This window comes from Drosophila takahashii, chromosome 3L, assembly GCF_030179915.1.
Source record: "Drosophila takahashii strain IR98-3 E-12201 chromosome 3L, DtakHiC1v2, whole genome shotgun sequence".
NCBI lineage: Eukaryota > Metazoa > Arthropoda > Insecta > Diptera > Drosophilidae > Drosophila > Drosophila takahashii.
The window spans coordinates 20,656,755-20,683,783 of NC_091680.1; the positions used below are offsets into that span (position 1 = coordinate 20,656,755).

A 27,029-nucleotide genomic window follows, 5' to 3' on the forward strand; every position below is an offset into this window, starting at 1 on the left:
TCTCTAGAAGTTGACAAAAAACTCAAGTAGTAAATTTAAAATCGAAACTTTATTGCAGTCAAGTTTTAGACTTATCGAATGGTCTCAATTTTAAACGGAAGAATTGCACAATTATGTATGCACATTTGGAGATCTCCACTCGTAAGGTATCTTACCTTGATCTTATCATTAAAATTGAATGATCAAGTTAAGTTGCTCTACGAATATTGGAGTGTCCAAAACCTTTAGCGGGGCCAACATCGCGGCATCATGAATCGCATTTGGGCATATCGCTGGCAACAACAACTGGGACAAAATTGTGGGGCATGAGAACACTTATTAGATTGCGACGGTTGACCAGATCTCATGGTTTGCTGTTGTTGTTGGCAGGATAATCGCTGTTGTTTCTGCTGACAAGGAGGTGGTTTTTGTGGTGGAAAGGGAGGTGCTCTATATTGCTGCTGACAAGGGGGCATTTGTTGAATCTGCTGACAGGTAACCATTTGCTGCTGTTGCTGCTGACAAGGAATCATTTGCTGTTGTTGCTGCTGACAAGGAAATGTCTGGGGATCGGACTGGATGTAAGTTCCTTGATTTGACATCCTTACTGGCACGGGATACATGCCAAGCTGCACGGCCTGCTGGGATGGCTGAGGAGCCGATATTCCGGGCCACATCTTATTCGACTCAATGGATCCCAAGGTTGAACAGTTAAAATGCGAGGGCAATGATTGCTGGTCCAACTGCATGGAAAACCCTTCATCTTCTTCACCGTTTTCCCTTACCTCTTCTAGTGGAGCATCACCCTGTATATCTTCTAAGGAACCTAAGAACTGAGTTTCTGGCGCCCAATGTGGGGCCTCGTTGGCATTTTGGGTTAGCACGTGCATCTGCCGCACTCTTGTGGCCCCACAGGCACTATTCAGCTGGAGCTGCACCTGGGCAATCTGCGCCTGTGCCGCCAGCATCTGCTTCTTCAGCTCCTCGGCCAGCATTTCGGTCAGGCAATAGTTGGTCTCCTCGATGGGCTCCTGTTGCACTGGTTGATGTTGCATTGGTGATTGTATCTGTTCACTTGGAGCCATTTGCTGAATGGATTGATGCATTTGTGGAATAATTGTCTGCTGCGTTGGCTGTTTTTGACTATAAACAACCGAACTTCTGGATTGATTCTGATCCTGACACTTGAGACAACTTCTGGGTTTTGCCGTTGCTTTGGAACAGAGTGAATTGCGACCACAATTTCTCTGTTGTTGTTGAAAGCAAGATGGTTGTTGTTGAAAGCAGGGTTGTTGTTGTTGAAAGCATGGTTGTTGCTGCTGAAAGCAAGGCTGTGTCTGCTGAAAGCCAGAAGATTGCTGCCCGAAAGTAGATCCAAACCAATTCCCATTCTGATTCTGCTGCGAATAACCATTACACTTATTGCACCTTGGAACCGAAGGCACATTGTCGATGCTGAGAAAGTGGGCCTCGGTAACTTCGCAGGCGGTGACGATTTCCGCCTCACCCATAACTTGCTGTTCCTCATCGCAGATGGTTACGATATTTCCGCAATTGGGAACTGCGGCCTTGAACCACTGATATGAGCCAGGTCGATGCCGAGTGGGATATTCCCCTCGAAAGCAGGGAATAATCTTGGAGTTGACCACACTCACTGGCTTCTGTTGCTCTGGTTCCTTAGCTGATATTTCGGGCTCTTCAGGTTGGGCTTCTTCTGTTTTTGTGTTTGCAGACTCTTCACTATTTTTGTTTAAGTTTTCAAGGCTATTCGGCTTTGAGTTCTTCGGGGCCTCTGGTTCCAAGTTCTCCAGGGCCTCCTGTTCTGGATTCTCCTGAATTTCTGGTTCTGAATTCTTTTGGCTTTCGTCTTCAGCTTCCTTGACTTCCTGGTTCATACTAGATATCTTGGATGGTATCTTTTCGAACTCCTCTTCGCGGGCTTTGGCAGTGGCCGTTCCAGTTATCATCTCAGGTAACCTGTCGAACTCCTCTTCTCTGGCCTTTGCCTTGGCTGTCGGCGACTCACTGCGACGTTTAAGAGAGGCTACCATAGAGTGCTGTGCATTTCTTCCCAACCCAATGACCTTTGAACTTTTGACTTGTTGAACCGGCATTCCCGCCTGCAATCGAACCGGTGCCTTGATCCTACCCGGTGAAGACAATGATTCCGGAGTCCCCATGGACCTGCAGCCACTGACTTGGCGGCGACGTCGACTTGTGGGTGGACAGGAAGACCGCGATCGCGTGGGTTCCGCGCCAGAAGGCAAACTCTGAACCAGGGTTCGCAACAGGTGCTGTCCGATTCCGTTACTGGCTTGCTCCGGTGTAAAGTCCGACTTTAAAGTTGTTGTCCTCCTCGCGGGACTCGCATGACGCCAATAGGGACTGGGCCTGGTTGGCCGCACCTCGTTGGGCATATCAAAGCAATGCGAGTATTTAATCAATTATACAATACTTCCGTTTAAATTTGCTTTTTGGCATGACATACAATTTTGTAATGTCACTTTTTGAACGTTTTAAAACGAAAAGAGCATTATAATATAATTATGCGAAACCCATACCGTTTTTACGTGAAATACTCATTATGACCATATCAAATTTACCTGGCCCCATATCAAGTTTAAATTGATATTGCACAATGTTAAATCGATCTACGTTTCATATCGTGTTTTTTTTTTTTTGGTGTACTAATTCATAAATATAACTAAAACGAATAGAAAAGATTGTAAGAAGTTACGACATTCACTATACTTTTAATGATTTTTCCTAATCCTATAATATAGGATGCTGATGAGCCTGCAGAGTCTTCTGATGATAGGATAGTGTCAGCTCCTAAAAAAAGATGCCTAACCAACCTTCAACAATGTAGTCTTAGTTTAGGACATCAAAAACAAGTTAGGCTATTTATTTTTTACAATTTTGACTATAAATGTTGTTTTGTGAATTCCACGTAATTGGCCATGAGTGAATGTGGAATTTTAAACAGGAGGAGGAGATTCAGGCCACACTTATACGTTCGAAATGTGCGATCCATGTCGATTTTTACGGAGATGCATCAGCTGGCATGGCGGGTAAGTTAAATTTAATCGATATTTCTTTATCAACTTAACTTTATTTCATATTTAGATGCTGTCCCCGATCTAGTTGCTCTTGTCCCATAAATACGCGGAATTGTCGCGTGGTGTTTCCCGGGGAGTATCAAAAGTTCTCGGACATGGTGCCACCCAGTTTTCTTCTAAAAGAACCAAAGCCACCAAAGAAAAAGAAACGTTCTAAGAGTTGTACACCATGTGTGGATAGATGTAAGGATCCGTGTGCGGATAAATGTAAGCCAAGGTGTGAGTCTCCAATTCAAGATTGTGAAGAGGAAAATTATGGAATTGATAAGCAAAATGCTGAGGAATGCGGTCAAGATGATGGTACAGGATTTCCGGGAGCTCCAGGAGCGGGATTTCAGGAAGTTCCAGGAGCTGGATTTGGTTTTCAGCCGGGGCAACCTACTATTATACCGTGCTATGGAACCTATGGTCCGGCAGGAAATGCCATGATTTTTGGAATACCACCACCCACGCAATATGGAAACTTTGGCATCCCAGGTCCCATGGTTTTACCAGTGGCTCCACAATGTGCAGAGGGACAGGGAGATGCTCGTCATCCAAGAGGACCTCCGGCGGCAGGTCTACCCACGCAATATTCCTCGAAGTTTAATCCCTGTACCGGAGAAATTTACCAATGCGGAAATCAACAAATGTCCGTTGGCAGACCAACAGAAATGGGACCAGGCCCGTCCTACAACCAATTCTGTCAGGGCATGGGCATGCGTTTCCCAGAAAGCAATCAGTATAATCCATTTAATGAGACGCATTCCAATATATTTTCCGGAGCTCCTCCAGTTTATAGCCAGCAAAGTCAGCCTATGCACTTTGGACCTAACAATCAGAATAATTATTATGTAGGACAGACAAGCCTAAATTCTAGTCAAGTTCCACAATGTGAGCCATCAACGGGACAAGTGCATCAAGGTGTTAATAGATCAAAGTCCCTGGGTCCACGGAACGAGTTCAGGGGAGAACCATCCCAATTTGAACCGAACAACCTGAATTATCCCCATAATTCAAGATCAATTGTCCTTTCTAAGTCATCTGTGGTGCAAGTAAGTCATGCTGCTAGTAGGTCAAAGTCCCAAACACATAGGAACGAATCGAGGAGTGGTCGTTCTGCCAAACCAACCGAATTTTGGGGAGCTCCAGGAATGGAATGTAACACCCAGCATTATCCTGATAATGGTGGAGAAAGATATTTAGAACGTAGATCCGTTTCCAAATCAATTTCAATTCGTGGTCAAGGTGATAGTAGAACGCACGACTCCAGAAAACGAAATAAATCGATGGAAGCTCCCTTAAGTAATGAACACGAATCAAACATTGTTTATACCCAGCAATGTGTGGGCATGGGTATTGACCCTTCCAATCAGTACTTTCCCTACAACGATTGTGCTCCATTAAATGCTACGTTTGTGCACCAGTTAAATATTTCACACCAGGGTAATGAAGGATCAACTTCCGCGAAAGCACAAAATGTATCAAAGGAAAGACCAGGAAAAAGTAAAAGTCCCACAAAATGTCCATCAAGTATGAAAGGATCGAAAGGACCCCCTTCTGATCACCCCACTAAATGTTACTGCACGCGTTTCGATCCCAACAATCAATATTATCCGTACTTTGTCTCTGAGGAATCAGACTGTCCACCTCCCAAGAATACGAAACCAAAAGAGAGGGTCCAGAAGAATGACTGTTCGGAGCTTCTCAGCCGGTGAGTTTAATGTCACAGTTCCTGAGCTGCTTTAGCTCTCGGAATTGGGCATACAAACAGTCCACCTTTCCACAAACCTCTTTCTTTCCACACGAAATATTTAAGAATGCTGTAATGTCTTTCGTTCAAACTGCAGCATCACCGAGTCCTGTCCTCCGTGTGATCTGCAAAAGTGGTGCCATCTCCTGATGCCGAAGGAGAAGCGCAAGAATCAGGATAAACCGGCTGCCAAGAAGAACAAGAAGGCGGATGGGGCGAAGGTCAAAAGGTCAAAGTCGAAGGTCAAGCAGAAGATGAGTGCGAAGAACTCGAAGGAGGTAGTCGCTAGTGAGTCATATCCGCAGACGCCAAACAATGCCGAGGAATCCGTAGGAAATGAGCCCCAAAGAGCCGAGGAAGCCAAATGTCCGGGTGGTTGTAAGGATCCCTGTCCTGCGGCTCCGCCGAAACCAGAAATGCGCCACTGCGGCTGCTCTGCCAACTTGCCGGAGTAAGTAATACATTATGAAGCATCACACAAAAATTAAACTTGGTAAAATTAACCAATATAATGGCCAAATGGACTATTTGACAATTTATTACCAAGGTTTTTTTATGTGTATAGAATCTTTTAAATAAGAGATAATACCTACACATTCTTCAGAGAAAACTACACCCAGCCGGTGACTTGTGGTTCTTGTCCCCTAAACACCAACACCGGATGCACTGGCTGCTGTAATTCGTGCCCCTGGTCCTGGTTCTATAATCCCTGCAACGGCTGCTATTACTACTGTGCGAACTGCTGCAATGGCTGTTGTAATTACCGCAATTACTGCTGCAGTCCCTGCGGTCGCTGTTGCAGCAACTCGACTCCTCCTCCTCCTTGTCAGCTGGAGAAAATCCCACCGAGGCCAAAGCAAAGGGAAAAGCCGGATAAAGGGATCAACAGCAGGCGAAATTCCGCCGGGGCGACTGTGACTTTCAATAGTCCAGGATTCTGCGGCCTAACTCATCCAACAAGAGTCCCAATGCATTCGGTCTCAACTATGCCAGGATATCGTCCCACTGCTTCAACTCACTTCAACTTCCCCTAAAACTAACATCATGTCTAAATTTTACGTTGAATAATATTTATACTTTAATAATAATAAAAAGAAGAAAGGAAGCTAACTTCAGCAAACCGAATGTTATAAACCCTGGTAAATTGTAAAAGCACCATATCTATAATTATATATAAACCGAGCTTTGTATATTGGATGTCATATATCTTTCGAAGCTCAATATTTATGGTAAAGATCTGAGTTAAAATTTAATAAGCAGATTCCGTTCTATCTATCTGATAGTCGAAGCTCTCGAAGCCTTGTTTAGATTTACATTTAGTGACTACTTTGCTAAAATGAAATTGTTTTCTTAAAGGTACTTTATTATGTAAACAAAATTGGGCTATACATATTTAATTTGCCTAAACATACACTTATAATACACATCTAAATCTTATTATGTAGACTACTTCTTCAGCTGGATTCTTTCAAAAGGATGGGCTTCGATGTAGGCCAGAGCCCGAAGAATGTAATCTGGAATAGGAGGTGGCGTGGGCAGGTGGGCACCAGTGGGACGATATCCATTCTCATCGGCCGTATACTCCAGCTGAATGGGGGAACCATCCGGAGCAGTATATCTCACGGATCCCACAGCCTGAACCCCTCCCAATCCATTCTCCTGTGCGTCAATTCCATTGGAGGTTCCGAATTCCCAGCTGTAGGTGCCATCCGGTTTGACCTCACTCCGGTACTTGGTGGTTTCAGATTGTGATTCATCTGCGGCTCGGATGACGACCACCAGGAACAGGGAAATGATTAGCGCCTTGATTGCGAAAAAAATACCTTGGTTAGCTGTTCTATTATCGCTATTATCGCACCAGACTTACGCTCTTGAACATTTTGATGCTGATTCTGCTGCAGGTGCTACTGATTACTGATCTCCAAGTTCGACGACAGATCGCTTTATACTCCTACCGATCACTGACCTACACCTACAACATCGCAAAACAGGTGACTCTTCGTCAGTTCGAATTATTAATTTAATTCGCGCATCTGAAAATATGAATTTGACCGAGTTTAACGAGCGTTCCTCGCTTAATAGCTCCGTTTGTTATCGTCTGTTGTTTGTTTTTACTACGATTTTACGACTCATGCTCTATAGCCTCTACCACCTGTATGGGCATCTATAACGTATTCTCCTTATCTGCGGCCCAAAATCACAGATCAACGATCACGACTTACAGATGCTGCCACAATGCCTCTTTTCTTATCTAATCTTGACTTAAATTCATAATAAATATATAAATTGTAAGCCGAACTTGGAGAAGGGAAAATATTAAAGCGAATATTGGACACTCTTTCAATAATAACAGACTAAGGTTAAACCCGAAATATGTATAATTAAAAAAGGCAATACAATAAATTTAATAAATTCAAGTTACCCGATGTAGCATAAGTATGATTCTTGGAATTATCAAACCTAGTCACTGATTCAACTCACTTCTTCTTAAAAAGAGTATCCACCATAGAGGCGCCAAAAATCGTTTGGGACTGTCACCCGATTAGCGGCTTTTGTTGTTAATGAGATGCAAATGCGAATATGAATGCGGGCAAATGTCGACTGCTTGGTCGGCGCTTAAAACTGAGCCAAGCTTGAAAATTAAACCAAACGCCGAGTGTCATCGTAAATTTCTTACAACGGCTTCCGATCTTGGATACTTAGTTTGGAATTGGCAAGTTATCCGAAAGGTATTCTATTTAATGTTCTTTAAATCATGGAATGGAAACTGTACTCTCTTACAGGGACTTAATTGTAAGGACTGATTCAAAGAGTTTTTTAAATTTCAAAAGATGTGATCAACGGTACTGCAACAACAACAGTGCAATTGTTTAGAAGAGATGGTTCTAAAATTCGTCAATAGGTGTGTGTTCCTGCTAGCTCAGCGAAGACTCCCTCCTTTTGGTATATTTAGATAAATAAAAAGTATTTTTCTTACATTTATCGATAATTCCGCGTTAGGCCACCTCTACCACCTCTACTCCAACAATAATATGAAGTAGAAAAACAAGATATTTTCCAAAAATTCTGAACGAAAACGACCAGACTTTAGTTTGGATACAAGTAAAAGGCCCCAATTGACTGTCACTCTCTCTTCCCCAAATCGAACGAATCAACATGGTTGTTGGGTGAGTGCGCAACCGTTTGTTTCAAGCTTACGTAAGCCTAAATGGGCGACACTCTTGGGATCTCTTCCAGATTTCTGCTGCGCGGCGGTCTGCTGGCCGGAGCCGTCTACTACACTCGCCAGGTGGGCATTTGGGGAGGATCGGACCAGACGGATCAGCTGTACAACAAGGTGAAATCGGAACTGTGTCCGTATGTCAAGAAGGTGGAGAAGCAGCTGCCCTTCGAAGTGCCGCAGTTGCCCAGAACCGGCGAGATGCGCTTCCTGGCCAAGCACTATTACAACGAGGGTGTGAAGAACACCTTTCGCTTCATCCACATGCTGCCCTGCTACGCGGGCAGGGGGCTCAAGAAGGCCAAGGACACGTTCCAGGACTTTGCCAACTCCCCCGCGATCACCGGCGGCGAGGCGTCCAGTGCGGCGAAGTAACTTAACCAACTGCTCTTCAATGGCAGGCTGTTTTCGTGTTAGCTCATAGTTAGCCTATTGAATAATGTCGTTGTAATGTTATTCGTCGTTATTCCTCGACCCGCTCGCCAGCGGATCCGCGACTATAGATCTGTTCTCGACGTACTGAAACGCATCGAACTGGAACTTCCAGTTTAGAAATAAACAAATTTACGTGCTAAGCGGTAAGATCGCCCTGAAACGTTGATGTATTCATTTGTGTACACGGGAAGAAATGGTAGTTTAAGCGCCGTTTTCTCGTCCGTTTGTTCAATTTAAAGTAGCTTTAAAACTCTGATTTCCCATACGATTTTAAGGTTTTAACCTTGCTTTAAATTTAACAAATGGGCGAGAAAACGACCCTAAGACTTGATAATTACAGCTGAGAAGTGCAGGTCGGAAGTTAAATATTTTGTTTAGTGGCTCTTATAACAAACTTTTTCTATATCTATGATAATTTCTGATTGAAAGATTAATTACTGTTGATTTTCAGAAAATATTATATTCTTCAGATTATAAATGTTTCAATTTCTGTAGACTAGTCCATTGAAATTATCAAATCTTAATTTTTAATGTATTCATTTGTTTTCACAGGAAGAAATAGTAATTTCAGACTTGATAAGAGAAATCCAGGTTAGAAGTTAAATATTTTGTTTAGTGACTCTTATTATAACAAACTTTGTCTATATGTATGCTAATTTCTGATTGAAAGATTAATTAGTGTTGATTTTCTCAAAATATTATATTCTTTAGATTATAAATGTGTTAAATTCTGTCTAGGTCTATTGACATTTTCAAATCTTAATTTTTTTATTTTGTGAAATCCTTGTCTTTTAGCGCTGCTAATTGTTGTTTTTAAATAGGTCACCATATGTGATTTTTTTCTGTGTAGTCATAGCATCTTTCTAGACAAGTACCCTACTATTTCAGTGATATGAGCTTCTATATATATCCAACTTGGTTGCTTTTTGTGCTCTGCTAATTTATTTAGATTTTTCTGTCTCCACGTAAGACGTCTGTCATAGCACACTCCCCAAACAGAGTGAAAAAGGAAACTGATTTATTATTTCACTACCGCTCCGTGTTTTTGTGCCAGCTCTGAATTAGATCTTATTTGGCCAGCTTAAAACTGAGCAGCATGTCAGCATGATGATGAGCCATTTTAGCAGCACGTGAATAGGTTACCTTTATGTGTGTCTCATATGTCAGGGATCTGAAAATTCTCCAACGCACGCTGAAGCAAGAACCCCTTCTTTCTTGCTTTCGATTTCGTTCATACTGGTTGTCTTGTCGCCTCGCTGATAACATGAAATTATTGCTGTAAACAAAGCGATGTTCAAGATTGGCAATAACTATGGAAAAGATGGCCGACTCTTGTTCATCAGATCGGTGATAAGGCGCTCTCGGCCGGCGCTGCTGTGACTTTAACTGACTCAGCGCTGGATGGTTGACATTTTACAGCAGCTTCCGCTATGACAACACGTTACGCATACGCCCCAGTGGCAAGAGCAAATATTAAACATTACTTTAGGACGCGCAGCAAATAAAAATCCAAAGACGTCACTGAAGGCGAACGCACGCCGCCCACTGATAACAGTTTAGTGCCTCAATTGGGCTACCAGGAGCTAGATAGAGCCGAGCCAAATATTATTAAAAAGCCAGTCGAAAAGTACCAAAAGATAGACCTACCTGACCATCTCGACTCGTTCGGCTGTCATCGCTTAAATTTAGACACCCACTTGAGACTCCAATGGTAGCCTGATTATCTCCGCGGTAATGCTACTCGTTTTTAATTTCGATTGTTTGATTATTTGCCTTTCTATTTATGATATTTGCCCAGTGCCACTGACGCTGGCTTCTATTTACATAGCCCCACCATGTTTTAATTAATTAAACTTTTCGCTTGTTTATTGGCTGTGACGACCCAAACACAAGCAACTGTCTACTGCCTGCCAGGGAGCAGATGTTGTCTTGAGATAAAGAATTTACCACCTCAGCCCCCCCAGTGGCACTCAAAAGTGACTCATCTGCGGGCGAGATAAGGCCAGAGATCTCCGATCCCAAGGAGCCCCAAAGATCGAACCGAATCACGCCATCACGTGCTAACCAGGACTTCATGGCCGCACATGGATGGCCAATATTTGCGGGCAAACACGCAATCACATTGCCAGCGACCCATAAAATCGGTGCAAATATCAATATAACCTTTAAATGGCTCCGGCAAGCAACACCTCCTACGGTTATACAAATTCCGTGGCAATGACTCTGGTAAACAGGCGCAAATGGGCCAGGGAAGAAGATACTACTGGTAGAGATACAGATACCCATAGCCAAAACACAACGCGATAAGCAAAGGCCAAGTTCTGCTCTTTCTTCGCCAAATTGGCCAAATAGAGCACAAGTGCTTGTTTGCCTTGGCAATGCGAACAATAATTAAATAAGCCTTCTTGTTAAATATTCGCAGATCAAATTTGCTCAGCCACGAGCATTTCATTTAATTAAAGTTCCTAAAATAACCCCGATAAGAGGTGAGAAATTGAGAGAAGTCCCGCGAGGAATTGACGTAAGTAAATTTCACCTACAGCACGGTATAAATATATAAATTCAAGGAGTGTTGAAAATTATTCCTCGTTGATATTTCAAATAAATTTTCTAAAGGACAATCAGATAGATATTTTCTTTAAGGTAATTATCTAATTACTAAAGGATAACAGAGAAATATAAGGCCTCAAACCTCTATAAATATTAGTTCGGCACTTTAATAGCAAAAGGATTATTTAAAAAATGTAGCTGTCACTTATCTTTCTTGATAAGATTTCTTAAGTATTGTAATTCATACTTCAAAAACTCTTAACTTTACAGACAACCTTCTAGTTTTTTTCGATTGAGAAAGGAATCTTTCGGTTTCAAACTGTTAGACTTTATGTTAACTTTTGCTGAAGAATTACATTCTAGATCTTAAACATGATATTGAGAATCGACCCTTACAGCATCGCAGCCGAATTGAGTAATTTAGCAAGGTAAAAGAGAAAGTTTCAGCTTCTAATAAGAGTAAAAATCAAATATAACTTGTATGCCCGGGTAAGCCTTAGCTTTTCGAAGATCATTCCTCTGTCGAATGGCGGATAAATCATTCAAACATAACCAGCGACAATCACGATCCGATCCACTCAAGTTTCAGACTACTGTCCGCCGGGCCAACTAATTGTGTTTGACAAAACGATATTAACTCATTGCGCTATTGGCCATTTGTCATCCATTCAATTATTGTCACACTCTCAATTCTGTGTCACGTCGCGGCTTTAGCTTCGCCTTTGCCTTCGTCAGCTCATTATTATTATTAACGATATTATGGGGCGTTAGGGTGTGGAGCCGTTTATTCCGACCTCTGAGCATAATCCCTTGGTCCGATCGTTCAACCAGGAGGATAGCGCGCACTCGGCTGATAAGAATTGAATAGTTTGTTGTTTGGGGACAATGAAGGGGTTTGTTGAACCTGCACCAGTCAAGTGCCAAGTGGGATGCGGATTCGAATTCGGAATCGATCATCTACTGATCGAGCGGAACGCAAATAAGGCCAAGAGCGTGTGCAAACATTGCAGGCTTAATTAGAAGCGCGGGTGGTTCGAGTTAGACACTTGGGCAAATAGCTGGGCCATATGACTTCTCATCCACTCGTTACACACTCGGAGATATGTATGCTAATGCCTGGTAACTAGACAAGAAATGCCACTGCCAGTGCCTTCATAAATGTTACTATTATTTATTCTGATTCGATGCATTTTCCAGTACGACTTCGATACCGGTTTGCTGACAGACGCAACTACGATGCTTCCGATTTGTACACCGCGGAAAACCAATTTTAGCAATATAATTTTAACCATTCGATTAGAGAAAGATCAAAGTCCCTTATACATAAATGTTCTATCCGGCCCCTAATGAAAATAATTTAAGAGAAGCTCGTAAAATACAATTTAGAAGGTTTAAAACTCATTAGAGTTTATTGATAAGATTTTTATGACTATAGAATACTAAAATTATGTGACTAAAAGTCAAATTACATGGAAAAACTATTTTAGATGCAGTTCAAATATCATAATGTTATAAAGAAAATTATTCTTTAACGTTATAAAATATTAATCGACATAAAACTATTTTAGATGCAGTTGAAATATCATAATGTAATTGTGAAAATCAGTCTTTAATGTGGATAAATATTAATCGACATAAAACTGTATTAAATGCAGTTCAAATATCATAATGTAATAAAGAAAATCAGTCTTTAAAGTGGTAAAATATTAATTGACATAACTTAATAAACTTTTTAAAAAATATGACAAAAATATCTAATGACCACTGATACTTTTTCTCCGAGTGGCAAACGCACGCGGGTGAGTACGTCTAGTATATGGTCTATAGAATGCTTATAAGTGAGGCGATCCGCAATCGACCCTGCGCTATTGCCTTCCAGCTCTTGACCAGCCAACAATATCTACTGCTGCTGCAGCTGCTTTAGCCGAGTGGTTCGGCTGGGAGTTGTGAGTTGAGAGTTGAGAGCAACAGCGAAGTAAACGTTCTAGCCGGGTCTTATCAGGCCCGAAAAAAAAAGCCGAGGCGAGGGCTATTCCGCCCACCTGTTGGAAGAGTAGTCAGTTCGCGTCGGGGCGTCGGCGTCGACAGCAGCAGAAGCAAAAGCAGAGGCATTTCTGTATTTCTGGGCGGCGCAAACGCAGCGCGATCTCAAACCTCCGACGACCGGAGACCGGAGCGACAGGCACTCGTCCTCGAGAGAGCTGTGGGAAATTCGTAAATAATAAATAAAATCAATCGAACGACCGACGTGGATTTGCATTAATTGCAAAGTGAATGTGTGAAGTGAATGTGCGAGGAGATCGTGTGAAACATGAGCATATAATTTGACAAGCCAACAAAATCGAATCATTTCGCCAACGGCCACGAAAAGCAATAGTTGCAGATCTCCCGCGGAACCAAGTTAAACCATTTAATCTAGCAAAACCCCATTAAAAATGAAGAGCCAAGTTTTGTGGATTATGCTGATCGTCAGCTGCAGCCTTTGGGCTTTAGCAAGGTAAGTTTTAACCAGATATTGCCGGGAAACACCCAGAAGAAAAAACATCTGATAAATCATTCAAATGAACATGTCTGTGTACCTCCAGCGGCGGTCTGATAAAGATACATTTTTGCAGAACTTTCTATATTTAGCTTATATTTTGCTGTTTTTTTTGTCATTGGGAGAATCAAGTAACTTTCCAAAAATTTATCGAACTCCTAAGAACTTTGCTCCTAAAAAAAAAGGCAAATATATTTTTAGTTCTATCTGCAAATAAACAATATTTTGCCATAATTTCTATAACACTTTGATAAGGGCTCTTCAAAAGGCTTAAAACTAATACGAACTCTCAACAAAAGATGACAACAGATATAGTAGAAAAGAATAAACAATATTTTGTCAAAAATTCCCATCCAGATTATTTTGATAAGGGCACTTAAAAAAGGTTGTCCGATAATGAGACCCAAAGATGTTCAAGAGAAAATGTTTACATGGAATCTGATAAGAATAGGGTTACGCATAAAAGAATTTTGTAACTTTGTCTTTAAACATTTCCTGTCCCTGGGAAATTCCACACGCGTACACCCAGAAAAATTGAGAACGAAAAAAATCAACATCGACCGATCTTGATTTTAGTATTCGTATTCTCACTTTTTTCCAGGGTCCGTAAATAACAGTTATTTAAGACTTTTATTTTAAAAGGCCTACTGAGATTTGTTCAATTTTTTATCAACAATTTTACTGGTTTTTAAGCACTTTATAGACACGGACAAATAACAGTTAATTTGCTTTCCAGATTTGTTGAAATGCATATGCTTTGTGAACAAGAGTAAAAAGAGTGTTATTTTTGACGTTTAAAACAAAATATCACAGTAGTCTTTTTAAAATAAAAGTCTCAAATAACTGTTATTTACGGTCCCTGCTTTTTTCTTCTTGATATCAAGATGAAAGCAGTGTTGATTCTAGTATTCCCAGTCAAAGGCAATCTCAGTTTTTATGTTGTGGAAGAGGGACGTGAGGAAAAGACATCGAAAAAATGAGAGGAAAAGGGCGGAGAGGCCGAATTCCTCTCTTGTAGCTATCGGGCAGTCATGCTTCTTGATATCGGTAGCCTAGGGGACTAAAGCGTGCGGGTTATATGTTTTGTAAGCGTATAGTCGGAAGTGTGTGTTCAGTCCCGCGTCGAGGCGGAAATTCTTTGCGTTTTTTTTTTTTTTACTCATTAATATTTATATTTAATACAAATTAGGATTTTGTTAATCTAACACACATAAATGGCTTAATAAGAGTAAAAACCAAGAACCCAAGAGAACAAAATGTGATTGAACTTTGTACAGCGCCTCATGTGATGCTTCCATGGCGCAGCTAGTAGAGTGTTTGACTGCAAACTGTGAGGCAACGGGTTCGATTCCCACGACCGACCAAAGGTGTTTTTCCCAAGATAGTAAGTTATTTGAATTTTATATTTATCATTTGTTAATTATATAATAATTTCAGTTATTGTTCCAGTTAAAATTTGAAACTAAATGTGTTCTTATATACGAACATAGTGTGACGTCATCCATGTGTTTAAATAAAGGAAAGAAAAATAAGTTGAGAAACGGGGGAACCAACAACAACACCGACGGGGACAGGAGGGGGTGCAAGAGGCAAAATTCCCGATTCCTCAATTATTTTTTTTTTCTTCTTCTTATTCAATTTGCATCTTAAAATCGACATCGATTCGATGTTGAAACCGAGAAGATGTCATCTCGATATCGATAGCACACATACTTAAAAACCATTCTCAAAACCGAGATGACATCGATGTTGATTTTAGTATTTTCGATCTCGGCTAGGTTTTGTGATCGAAAATACTAAAATCAACATCGATGAGAACGGTTTTTTTTCTCGGTGTAGATTTTTCTAGGAATTCCCCCCAAGCCAGTGATAAATCTCTTCCAATTTTTCATAAATAAATCCCCAGATTAGAATTTAATTAAGATTTTCTCGAGTGCGCAAAAGGAAACGCACCGAATAATATTTACAGTCGGCTTTTGGTCTTTGATGTGCGAAAAAGGTCGCAGAACGGTGAAAATTTCTTATCGGATAAGTTCAAGATCTGAGCGCTTTATCAATAGGGCCATAATTAGTTTACCGTTTGGGACCAGGTCAACTCGATTAATTGAATTAACCACTTTTTGTTGTTGCGCAAGCAAGCAAATACAGCGAAAGTAATGAAATAAAATGCAAGTTAAATAACGAGTTCCATACGAGAAGACAAATATTTTGCTATTATTTATTTTTATTCCGCCATTTATTCTGCTGTTTGACACTTAAAGGTAGCTGCAAATGAGCTTGCACAGCTGCTAGGTGCTCAATGGGTAAAAAAAGTAGGTGCGAGCCCAGAAAAATCATCTTAAATGTTGGTTGTACGGCCCCGTAAATTCATTTACTTTCAAAGAGTTAATAGAAATTAACGCAAAAATAGTAAACAACGTTTAATGATCTGTTCAATATTTAAAATGGGAGCCGGTTTGCATTTAAATATGAATCATGGCATCAGGGGGTGGGGGTGGAAAATTTTCCAGAAGTTTTATATCTGGGCAATTTTAACTGTTTTTTTAGGTCTTCCTTTTTGTAAGCTTTCTAAAACTTTCACAAGCTGTAGTCATATTTCTTTATGTGCTACTGTGAGATTATACAGGTTATTACTTTAATAATTTATGGTATATTTCATAAATGATTACATTTGTAAAAAATTTAAGTACTTAATTTAAGGGTTATATGTACTTTTTCGGCTATTTCCAATGTATACTTTCAATGTTACACAATTTCTAGAAGTTTTTTTGGGGATTTGTTAAAATTGGCATTTAAGATCTATTGGGTATCGCGCATTTAAACAAAAACCTGATGCAAGTTGAAAAATTACAACTTGTTTGCTAGTAAGATACGAGTAACTTATGCACTAGCAGCTTCTAAATATATTTTATTCAAATTTAAAAGAAATATGAGTGAAATATGCGCCTTTTAAGGGGATGAATAATATTATTTTTAAAAGGAACATATTTGTTATCCATATTCTAGAGCCGCCAATGAGGAAGCCGAGGAAGAAGAGTGTCCTTCCTTGGTAAATGCCACAACCCTGCAACAGACCCAACTTATTCAGCGATTAACACATGTCTGCCGCTACGATCGACTCGAGAGGCCAATCGGTAGGTTTTTGGACTTGTAAAACAGAAAGAAGTTAATTTTAAGAATATATCCCTTTACAGAATACGACCCTGTGACGTTAAAACGCCTGCCCATCGTGGTAAAGACACGAATTTACGTGTACTTCCTGCAGAATCTCAACTCCGACCTGCTGCAATTCAAAATGCACGCCCTCCTGCAGTTACGATTCCAGGACATGCGGTTGGCCTACAAGGTTTTTGGCCGCGAGGGCAACATCATGGGGCAGAAGCACCTCAGTGAGCGCCTCTGGCTGCCGCACATCTTCTTCGCCAACGAACGGGAGTCGAGTATCCTGGGAACGGACGAGAAGGACGTCCTGACCTCCCTGACGCCCGAGGGCAACGTGATCATCTCCACTCGCATGCAGGCCAGTCTCTACTGCTGGATGAACTTCCAGAAGTTTCCCTTCGATCAGCAGTTCTGCTCCACCATTCTGGAGAGCTGTAAGTAAATTATTTTCAAAGGTTATACAGATATTAACAGTGTTGGGAAAGGTACTGTGTTTTTTTACCTAGGTAAGGTAAAAGGTATTGTCAAAAATAAATACCTAGGTAAGGTAAAGGTACTTAAATTTCCCAGTACCTAGGTAAAGGTAAAAGGTATTTATAAGGTATTTTTTATTTTTTATAATTTTTTTGTTTTGTTCAATGTAATCATTTAAACTTAAAATAAGACTAGTTTTCAGTTTTTAGTCGTCTTAATCAAACAATATCTTTTCATTTAAATTTAAATGTTTTAATTTTGTGCATATATTTTTAAACCACGCGGCATGAATAATTTTATGCACGTATCACTTCATTAATGTATTTATGAAACCCTCATGTACATATTTGGCGCGCAAAAATTCCGTATGTAGAAACATTGACTATATATTGTGCATATGCATGTATATGCCGTTTGTTTACGTACATACGGCATTTTTGCGCTCCAAATACACTTTGGTTTCATAAATAAATTGATGTAGTGATGGGAACATACATACGTGCACAAAATTATATAAAAAAAAACTGCGATTAGTTTTAACTTCACAAAACAAACAATAGAACGGCTGAATTATTAATGCTGCGTTCCGACTATTACAATTCTGAAACGAAACGATACAATGAAACGATACTACAGTGTCGCAGTCAGATTTGGCTATTTTAAATCAGAGCAATGTTTAATACCTATGTAAGTACCTTAATAATTCCAAAGGTATATAAAAATAAATACCTAGGTAAGGTAAAAGGTACTCAATTATTTGTATACCTAGGTAAGGTAAAAGGTACCACTAAATTGTACCTAGGTACGTACCTAGGTAAAAGTATCTAGGTATGTCCCAACACTGGATATTAATAAGGTTTCTTTGTTGCCATCAGGGATGTACAACACTTCCGACTTGGTTCTGGAGTGGGAGCAGGACAAGCCCATCTCATTCGACCCGGAAATGCGACTCACTGAGTACAACATGGCCGACTATTATCACAATACCACGGTGGTGGAGGCGGATGGAATTAATCTGCGCCATGGAGCATTTAGTAAGCTTTGGAAAAGGGACTTATTCAAGAACTTCTTCTAAGTATTAATATCTTATAGCTGGTAACTACAGTTCGCTGAGCTTCACGGTCAACCTGAAGCGTGAGATCGGCTTCTATCTGCTGGACTACTATCTGCCCTCCATGATGATCGTAGCCATATCTTGGGTGTCCTTCTGGCTCCAGGCGGATGCCTCCCCGCCCCGAATTATGCTGGGTAAGCTTAGAGCAAGAGTTAGAGTTATAGATTCTGAAATCATTTTAAAATTCATACTTTTTTAAATTTATTGCTTAATTTGCATACAAAAGAACACAAAAATAAATAGGTATTTTACTAATATTTACAAATTTCATTATAAGTAAGCAAGTAAATTGCTAGCAAACTTATCATATTAAATTTATGAAAAAGGACCACACTGCGTATGCTTATTATTCAGTAAAAGCATTGCTCATACGTTACAAAAAGAAGTTATATTTATTTTTATAGGAGCACAAAGAAACACAAGAGTTAAATAATTAAAATTGAAATGATAAACTTTTCAGTCTGAAAATAAAATTGTAAATTAAATGGAAAAGGACCTCCCTGCTTATGCTTATTATTCAGAAAAAGCATTGCTCATACGTCCCAAAAAGGAGTTATATTTTTTTAATAAATTTTTTCCTTTTTTCCTAATTAGGAACCAGCACCATGTTGTCGTTCATCACGCTCTCCTCATCGCAGAGCAAGAACCTTCCCAAGGTGAGCTACATAAAGGTGTCGGAAGTGTGGTTCTTGGGCTGCACCTTCTTTATCTTCGGCAGCCTGGTGGAGTTCGCCTTCGTGAACACAATTTGGCGTCGCAAGGAGAACATTGAGTTGAAGAAGGTCAACAGCAAGTATATCATAAAATCAACTCTAACTCCGCGACCGGCACGTCGCCAAATCGGCGGAAGTTTGAGCAACGATTCCAGGGCAAGATCCTGCTCCAGTTTGGACAACATTGTTTCGAGCACGGAGAGCGTTCGCAATGGCAATGGCACTGTGAATCCCGCATTCAACAACTACCTGACAGTACACGTTAGTATTTGAGACATATCTCCCAGCCAAGATAAAGGAAATAACCTTTAAAAATCACTTTTCAGCCCAATTTGCCGATCATCAAGACCGAGTGCGCCGATACCGTTTCCATCTGCAGTGAGCGAACAGCGAGCAACGATCACATTGTGGATGTGGACAAGGATAAAAAGGACACACCGCCCACTTTCACAACCATGACCCCGCAGGAAATCGCCATGTGGATCGATCGGCGATCCCGGTTCCTTTTCCCTGCGATGTTTTTGGCCTTCAACGCCCTGTATTGGACTTTTGTCTACGTTTTGTAAGCGGAAATGGCCGCCTTTAATGTGAAATCTTGTCTATTTGTGTAGTCCTTCTCACGCAAATAATTGTTAAATTGTAAGATGCATCATCTCATAGCTGTACAAATGTTAATCATTAATAAAGCAATAAAACCATAAATGTAAACCATAATGTATTTTTTCAATTAATGTTTTAGAATGTTTAAATAAAATAACATTTTTAAATAGGTATTTTATTAACAAATAAATATTTAATTATAATTATTTAAAAACATTTTTTAAAGCAACAAAAAAAATATAGTAGCCACCGATTTTACTTTTCTTCATTATTTCAAATCAATCCTTTTCTTCAACGAAATTTAAGTTTTAACGTTATCTCTTGAGCAACATTTACAATTGCGACGGTAAGTTTTACAAGAATATTTAATTTAAAAATCTATTTCATCCTTTATTCGCACCGTTTTTTATGAGCACAATTTTTAAATTTAAATATCGATTATTCGATAGAAGAAACAACTTATGAGATAGGCTTATGTCCCCGCTAAAAAGCATAAAAAGCTCCCCTATCCGTTGTGAACTGCACTAAACAGTTATCCAAGTTAAGAACCACACTATTGTGGCAGAATTAGTTCCAATTTTCAAAATTGAAAGCCTCCCGTTTGGTGTATTCCAGCGGTCCATCCACAGTCACACTGTTCGAGACGAGGAAAAAAATTTGCAGCGTAAAAGTCGAATTTCAAGGTAAATTTTGGCATCATAATCGCTGCAATGACAGGTGCTGGCTCTAAAAATATGCACAATTATGGGCTGCCAAAAGTGCAGAGATCGCGCCCAGTGTTAGACGTACTCGGCCGCCTTTATCCGCGGAGCAGTGCGAAAATTACATAACCTCTGGTGCCCAGTGCCATAATGTTTATAATAACGATCTGTGTCTTCATCCAAATCCTGGTGCACTTCCTCTGCGGTTGCTAATCGATAATCTGGTTTCCTTCCCCCCGCAGCCCCTGAAAGATGCGTCTGTCCTCGATCCTGAATGGCCAGCACTTTGGCAACCTGGCCAAGGTGCACGGCATCGTCACCTACAAGCTGTCCCCCTTCGAGCAGCGCGCCTTCGCCGGAGCGATCAGCAAGGGATTGCCCAACATGGTGCGTCGCTTCCGCTCCAACATCTTCATCGTGGCGCCCCGTGAGTATCAATAACTATATCCCCTGGAAATCCCTACAATAATCATTCTCTCTTTTAGCCTTCATCCTGGGCTACCTGATCTACGATCTGACCGAGCGCAAGCACACCGCCCTGCTGCGCAAGAACCCCGCTGACTACGCGAACGACGAATAAGCGCCCCAACTAGCAAATAGTTATGTTAAACTAATTAATAAAACTAAACCCACAGTTCAAGAGAGTTGTGTGTTTCGGTTGCTGGAAGGCTAAACTGCAATGGCTTTGTGTTCAGGAGGTGCAGGAGGTTTCTATGTAAAAAGACTATATTTTAAATCGGTTGTATCGGTACATTTCCAAAATTTGTGTTTTTGGAGACTCAGCAGTTTTGTTGAATTTTGGTTTGAGTACAAACTAACAACTCCACTGCTGATTGACCCCACAAAATTATTACACTTTTAACTATTTTGCGCTGTAAAGACGAACTTAAAAATGCCGCAGAATAAAAAGATAATTGATTATCCTTAAAATAACACCAAAATAATTGCCATCAAGATCACTCAATGAATATGTGATTGGCTTTAATAAGTGCGTCTGTTTATAATTAGTTATCTCTTTCAATAACTGATTAGCATTTAAAAATAATCAATACCAATTTCCAAATGTTTTTTTTTTTTGAACAAGCAATAACGGTTTAAAACGGCGCTACCACCCTTTTGCTTAGCAGAGTCACCCACCCGAAGAAAGTTATTAGAAGCAGAGAACACATTGACAATCGATAATTACGAAAAACAGATTGTTCCACCACTAGTGCCCCCGACCAGCTGATAGCAACCCAAACAAAATATTGGCTTTTTAATAGTTATTAACCAATATTAGTTACTTAATGGACTGCTGCGGCAACGAAGTGCGCAGCGAGAGCATCTACAATATGCTGCAGGCCCTGGTCGATTCAAAGTTGGTCAACGTGCAGCTCCTGTCGATTGCCGTGGGCATTTTCTTCGTGGTCCTGCTGCTGAAAAACAACTTTCGCAGCTTTTCTGGCACGTAGATGGAGCGTATTTAGTGTTTAATTTATCCAATAATGTAATGTACGCTAAGGACTAATAATAACTAAACTTCAAGCCACCTTGACTCTTGTTTCAGTTCCTTTTCTTTGCGGAGCACCCCTCGCAGCAGTGACGTCACGTGCGATATATGTGTAATATTTTGGGTACTAGTGCTTGAATATTTTCTCAGTCTCAGGGTCGTCGGTTTATTTCGGAGGTGTTTGCACAATAACACGCCCATCGCATTATAATTGTTTTCGAAGGCCAGCTGAACTGGTTTGACTGCCCCCGAAACTTCTATGGAACATGCTAGGAAATCAACAAACAAAAAATCCAGCCCAGAATTGGTTAATTTCATCATTAGAAGACTGTGATTCATGGCAAGCCGTCTTCCGATAAGATAGCCCATTCAAATACTTGAAGTAAGTGCTACTTCGAACCGGCTTTGTCATCCCAAGAACTGGTGAACTTTTGGCCCAATTGCCCGGGGAGAAGTCGCAGCAATCAGTACCAATTGCTGTCCACAAACGATTTCAATTGACCGGCGATTGATTGCCCAATGTCTGCACGCACTTCCTGGTGCAGCATTAGAATTCAATAGACGCCCGACTTCAGTTCAGCTCAGGCTTCATTCTGCAATCCCGCATTGACTCATTGCCCAGCAGTTGCAGTATTTATGCAATCCAGTGGTACGTGCTCTTATGCTGAAATATTGCATTAGAACACCCAACAAACGTGACTTGCTTACAGGGCTAGAAATCGAAGAAATAGCTTAGAGCCCAAAAGGTAAACCATCCAATGGTCAGTCTTGATAAAACCTCTTTTAATACATTCCTATAGGGTTCTGATCCATCTGTAATATACTTTCAAAAACCATAAAGATGTTTACTACTTAGTTTTCTATAAACAGTCTAACGATATTTTCTATAGATGACTTTAATAATAGTCTACAGTTCTAACTATCACCTACAAAACGAAGAAATCTATAAAAATGATTCTAATTTTAATTGCTAAGATCAATTCTGTAAAGTAACCATCGATTCCACATCTGTTCGATTTAAATAATAGTAAAGAATTTTGCAATTATAAGGGAATAAAATAAAATTAAAGAAAATATAAAGGTATACAAATTTTCCTATTCTTCATTCATCGCATCATCAGGGTTAGTAAACTTCCTCAATATTGAAAAGCTATAAAACAATTGCTTAGCCCACAAAACCAATCAAAATAAACCCATCCATTAAATCAGATCGTTAACCCTATGGTTCTATACTGCTGAATGGATAATCCAAAAGCTTGTCAATGAACTTGTAAAACGGGGAGTTTCCTGGAACTCCGCCGTCAATCGAAGTCGAAATGCTGACCGTAGTTCCGTTTGGTTCATTTACCCATTGGAGGTTTATATAAGAAATATTTATTGATTTATTCTTACAAAAGTTTTTAATTACTGAAAATATTTTGAAATAAGTTGCTCTATGCTAGCCAAACTGAAATTTGGGTTAGGGAATAAGATAAGGAAAGGAAAAAGGATCTGATTTTCACATTCACTGATCGGCAGTTAGGTGCTCCTGGCTATTTATCTTATTTTTTAGCGCCGAGGACAGGCAATGAAAGTCAACCGAGGAAGTCTTGGGCTTGACTTTGGGAACTGGTGGTTTTTCAGGAGCGATAATATTCCCTTCGCGGAATCGAACTCTGTAATGATTGCTAGGTTTTTGTTTGCTGCGCTTCTTTTCATCAAATAACTTCTGGAGACCCGCCATGACGCTCATCATTTCCTCTTGCTGGGCTTCGTACTTGGAAATAATAGAATCACGCCGCTCCACCTTCGCTCCCAGGAATCCCACCTGCTTTTTCAGACTGTCCAACTCGGCGGCTTCCTCGGCAATGGTCTTCATTTCATGGCGCACCCTCTTCAGCTCTTTTTCGACCAGTTCGGCATTCTGCCGGACATCAACCATCCGACTCTGGTACTTTGTACGTGTGTGGTTGATCTGCTCCTCCAGAAAGGCAATGTACTTCTCCTGCTTCACCACATGCTCGTCCAGCTTCTCCAGTTGTTGGTTCAAAGCGGAACACTGCTCGGCTCCACCGCACTCCCGCTTATCCTGATCGCAACGGATGGCGGTCAGTTCTTTCTGCAGCACCTGGATCTCCTGCTCCAGACGCGCCTGCACTGCCGCCTGATTCTGGCGGGCCTTGCGACTTTGGTTTTGCTTGGACCGCAAGGAGGCTACCTCGTGACGAAGGAGTGTCACCTCGTGTTCCAACCGGGCCTTGGCCCGATCGTGGTAAGGCATGGGAAAGGATAATTTGGAAGCTCTATTTACGGGATCGAATTTTGGCAGTCAAAATCACACGGCTTGTCTTTTGGAAAATGGCTTATTTAATTGGGATTTTGAAGGCACTCGTTTGGGATACTGTGATTTGAAAAGTAAACTATTAAATAACAAAAAAATAAGAAAAACCAAATATTTCGGCTATAATATAATAAACATTTTTTGTCATTTATGCATTTATCACTATTGGTATTGTAAACCATAACTCTACAGATTTTTATGAACCACTAAGATTTTTAAACCTTTTTTTGCTAAAAACATAGTAAAATATACCCATTTTCATTTGAATTTGAATAAGCTAGTTTAATAAACTAAAAAATAAACTTAAATCATATATTCCGATTCATAAAGTTAGACAGTTAAACTTAAGAGAAGTATTTGGGCAAAGACTACATTATAAATAGATACTTTATTGGTAGTAATGCCTAAAAAATCGAAACTGACCAGAAAATCTAATGAAAGTACCGATGTACACACAAGAATACACTTCACAACCTATTCCTGTAGGCACTCGTTTTTTCATTGGGTTTTCTGGACGGGTGTGAAATGACTTTGGAGTTAAGAAACTTAATCAGCGTATTATTGGAGACGGAATGTAGCTTGAATTGAGAGTTGCACTTCTGCAACTTCTCCACGGCACTGGACATGTCCTCAAAGTGATGGCTGATCTTCTGGGCCCGTTCCCGACGGACACTGGCCAGCAGCTTTTGCAGATGGGTCTCCAGCATAATGGCATTGTTCTTAATGGTGGACACCTGGCGCTCATAGTGGACTTTCATTCGTTGCATCTCCCGCTGCTGCTTCTCGATGCGCCTAGCCTGCATCAGGATTATATCGGCCAAGGTCTGGCGATCGGTGTGATACTTCTCCGCCTTATAATCCCGTGTACCCAAGTCCTTCTGAGTCGTCGGAAATCCCCTGTTCTTCAAACTGGTCGAGCTCAGATTGCGACTGGTGGTTTGTAATGATTGCAATGGTTTTCTAGATGCTTTTGAGTAAGATTTTTGTCTCTTATCCGCAACTCGTAAATATTGCCTTTCATTCTGCATCCTTGACATCCCATCGTTTGATATCGTCACACCCTTGGTCATTCTAAAACGATAATTTTGTAACTCTTGGATGACGTAGCGATTCCTAATTTTATTCCAATTACTCTAAATTTTGTCGGTTAAGTGAAGGCAAACGTTGTTTCAAGAAGAAAATATTAAGATATTACAAATGGAGGTTATACTTTCCAGCCCTTAGGTTGTAGAACCAAAATGTATTATACCTAATTTATATAAAAACAGTTTAAGAACAAAATAAATCATTTTTACTCGACAAGTGTTTAAATAAAAAGTTCGTATCGATTTCCAAAACCATAGCAATTTTTCAGAGTGCTTAAAAATTTGCTTGAAAGTGAAAAAATTAAAAACTTTTACCTTTTCTTTCAACGGTTACTACCCAACTAATTTCAGTTATTAAAAATTACTTAAAAAATCAAATGACTACAATTTGATAAACTCAGGTTCAAGGTGGGCTAAATTTTTGCAAACGTATGTGAGAGTTTTCGCAGTTGTATGGGTTGTACCGGACTTGAAACTGCCACGCCCACTACTTCATGGAGGCTGGAAGCGAATAATAAAAGCACACAAACTGAGACTAAAACCGCATATATGTATTTTTATAGAAAAGAGATTGCATTTTTTATACCCTCTTAATTTTCCGAAAATATTTCTTAGATTACTAAAAAGTAAAAACTTTGCAAACCTTTAAGTTTTCAATATATTGGTAAATGTATAAAGTTCTATAAATTAATAAAATGGTATTCCAAGTGTACCCCAAAATTCCAATCTGATATTTAAAAGATAGAGTATTGCAATATCGGTAAGTTCTTCAACGATTTGCTGTTTGTTTTTTTGTAAAGCATAATTTGTATTTTTGGCTCCGCGATGCCGCACACTTGATAAGGGTTATCGATATGGCCCATGGATATGCATGCATTATGTGCGGTTGATCATTATTTGTTTTCTTGCCCACTGCCTGTGCATCGTTTTCGCAAGTTGTAATTCATTTGGCAGCGCTTTGTGAGGAGTATACTCATATGTGTGCCCAGGAAGCGGATTTTGGATGGTTTTCGAGGTGTGGAAGATGGATGGTTGCCTCCATAAAAAATATTAATATCCTGAATGATCATAAATTCAAAATACCCCCGTATCCCATAATTCAAGCTACTTCCTCGATTTGTTTGATTCGGAGTCCTTCAACACAATGCCAAGGTCTGGTCATTCATGTCACCATCTCGTGCCGCAGCTTTTCTATGTCTTTTTTGTGCCCGTATATTTCTTAATATGACAAAGTTGTTCCCACTTATGCAATTTCCATAAATTCAAGGTCAGCTGTACAATAAAAGTCCAGACAGCAGATTCGACAGGCCCACCAACACATGTAGACAGACGTCTGGCTACTTTTTTCGGCATCCAACAGATTGAGAGCTAGAGAGGAAGAGGGTCAGAGACGAATGATTCTTTAAGTTCCAAGCGAATTTTTTCCAGAGATGCGCGAAAAGCTCCAGACGTAAAATACAAATATACTTAGTTGTGATAATGTCACGATTTAAACGAACAAAGTGAAAAGTTTAAGGAAAAACACTTTGCCAACAAAAGCTTTACGTTAGGATTCAATGGATTCTTTAAGTAAACTTTTGTCAAGTACTTTAGGTAATGAGTATAACTTTAAGTATGAGTTTAGAAGAATAATTCAGAGCTACCACTATAGTAAATTATATAATTACATACATATTAAAGATGAAGGCGGTCTTCCTCGAAAACATCTGGAAAAAAATAAAAAAAAAATGCTTGAGAATAATAAAAAAGTAAGTAGAATTTGATGGCTGAGATTGATTAATAGAATTAGCAGTAAAA

The 27,029-nt window shown here is 40.0% G+C and overlaps 9 protein-coding genes across 12 annotated transcripts; 5 read left to right on the forward strand and 4 right to left on the reverse strand.

Annotated features, from left to right (window-relative positions):
- Positions 1-30: 30 nt before the first annotated feature.
- On the reverse strand, positions 31-2,491 carry LOC108061643 (serine/threonine-protein kinase Wnk). 2 transcript variants are annotated; one of them, XM_070214351.1, is made up of 2 exons: positions 495-2,491; positions 31-464 (listed from the first exon to the last, which is right to left on the reverse strand). In XM_070214351.1, exons 1-2 carry the CDS (start codon positions 2,394-2,396, stop codon positions 225-227), a joined length of 2,142 nt encoding a protein of 713 aa, XP_070070452.1. In that variant the 5' UTR covers positions 2,397-2,491; the 3' UTR covers positions 31-224. The 2 variants fall into 2 exon arrangements, with proteins under 2 accessions (XP_070070452.1, XP_070070451.1); XM_070214350.1 differs by having other exon boundaries at positions 31-2,491.
- Positions 2,492-2,834: 343 nt separating this feature from the next.
- On the forward strand, positions 2,835-5,927 carry LOC108061653 (uncharacterized). The gene is made up of 4 exons (XM_017147927.3): positions 2,835-3,050; positions 3,106-4,791; positions 4,928-5,281; positions 5,435-5,927. The coding sequence occupies exons 1-4, from the start codon at positions 3,001-3,003 to the stop codon at positions 5,862-5,864; spliced, it is 2,520 nt and encodes an 839-aa protein (XP_017003416.2). The 5' UTR covers positions 2,835-3,000; the 3' UTR covers positions 5,865-5,927.
- A 245-nt stretch (positions 5,928-6,172) lies between these two features.
- Cpr67Fb (Cuticular protein 67Fb) lies at positions 6,173-7,885 on the reverse strand. 2 transcript variants are annotated; one of them, XM_017148061.3, is made up of 3 exons: positions 7,808-7,885; positions 6,698-6,863; positions 6,173-6,633 (listed from the first exon to the last, which is right to left on the reverse strand). In XM_017148061.3, the coding sequence occupies exons 2-3, from the start codon at positions 6,707-6,709 to the stop codon at positions 6,277-6,279; spliced, it is 369 nt and encodes a 122-aa protein (XP_017003550.2). In that variant the 5' UTR covers positions 6,710-6,863; positions 7,808-7,885; the 3' UTR covers positions 6,173-6,276. The 2 variants fall into 2 exon arrangements, with proteins under 2 accessions (XP_017003550.2, XP_070071677.1); XM_070215576.1 differs by having other exon boundaries at positions 6,698-6,802; positions 7,808-7,878.
- On the forward strand, positions 7,824-8,645 carry QIL1 (MICOS complex subunit MIC13 homolog QIL1). Its single transcript, XM_017148060.3, has 2 exons — positions 7,824-7,997; positions 8,068-8,645. Exons 1-2 carry the CDS (start codon positions 7,987-7,989, stop codon positions 8,423-8,425), a joined length of 369 nt encoding a protein of 122 aa, XP_017003549.2. The 5' UTR covers positions 7,824-7,986; the 3' UTR covers positions 8,426-8,645.
- A 4,468-nt stretch (positions 8,646-13,113) lies between these two features.
- Positions 13,114-19,751, forward strand: SecCl (Secretory chloride channel). The gene is made up of 7 exons (XM_017148064.3): positions 13,114-13,532; positions 16,581-16,708; positions 16,769-17,170; positions 18,086-18,244; positions 18,303-18,458; positions 18,919-19,298; positions 19,364-19,751. Exons 1-7 carry the CDS (start codon positions 13,471-13,473, stop codon positions 19,601-19,603), a joined length of 1,527 nt encoding a protein of 508 aa, XP_017003553.3. The 5' UTR covers positions 13,114-13,470; the 3' UTR covers positions 19,604-19,751.
- A 117-nt stretch (positions 19,752-19,868) lies between these two features.
- Positions 19,869-20,978, forward strand: UQCR-Q (Ubiquinol-cytochrome c reductase ubiquinone-binding protein). 2 transcript variants are annotated; one of them, XM_070214909.1, is made up of 3 exons: positions 19,869-19,983; positions 20,581-20,765; positions 20,824-20,978. In XM_070214909.1, the coding sequence occupies exons 2-3, from the start codon at positions 20,591-20,593 to the stop codon at positions 20,916-20,918; spliced, it is 270 nt and encodes an 89-aa protein (XP_070071010.1). In that variant the 5' UTR covers positions 19,869-19,983; positions 20,581-20,590; the 3' UTR covers positions 20,919-20,978. The 2 variants fall into 2 exon arrangements, with proteins under 2 accessions (XP_070071010.1, XP_017003414.1); XM_017147925.3 differs by lacking the exon at positions 19,869-19,983 and adding an exon at positions 20,172-20,320.
- Positions 20,979-21,527: 549 nt separating this feature from the next.
- LOC108061652 (uncharacterized) lies at positions 21,528-21,872 on the forward strand. Its single transcript, XM_017147926.3, has one exon. The coding sequence runs from the start codon at positions 21,625-21,627 to the stop codon at positions 21,787-21,789; it is 165 nt and encodes a 54-aa protein (XP_017003415.1). The 5' UTR covers positions 21,528-21,624; the 3' UTR covers positions 21,790-21,872.
- Positions 21,873-23,228: 1,356 nt separating this feature from the next.
- On the reverse strand, positions 23,229-24,195 carry LOC108061658 (paramyosin). Its single transcript, XM_017147932.3, has one exon. It carries the CDS (start codon positions 24,085-24,087, stop codon positions 23,332-23,334), a length of 756 nt encoding a protein of 251 aa, XP_017003421.2. The 5' UTR covers positions 24,088-24,195; the 3' UTR covers positions 23,229-23,331.
- Positions 24,196-24,516: 321 nt separating this feature from the next.
- On the reverse strand, positions 24,517-25,310 carry LOC108061659 (uncharacterized). Its single transcript, XM_017147933.3, has one exon. The coding sequence runs from the start codon at positions 25,215-25,217 to the stop codon at positions 24,615-24,617; it is 603 nt and encodes a 200-aa protein (XP_017003422.2). The 5' UTR covers positions 25,218-25,310; the 3' UTR covers positions 24,517-24,614.
- Between the last annotated feature and the right edge of the window lie 1,719 nt (positions 25,311-27,029).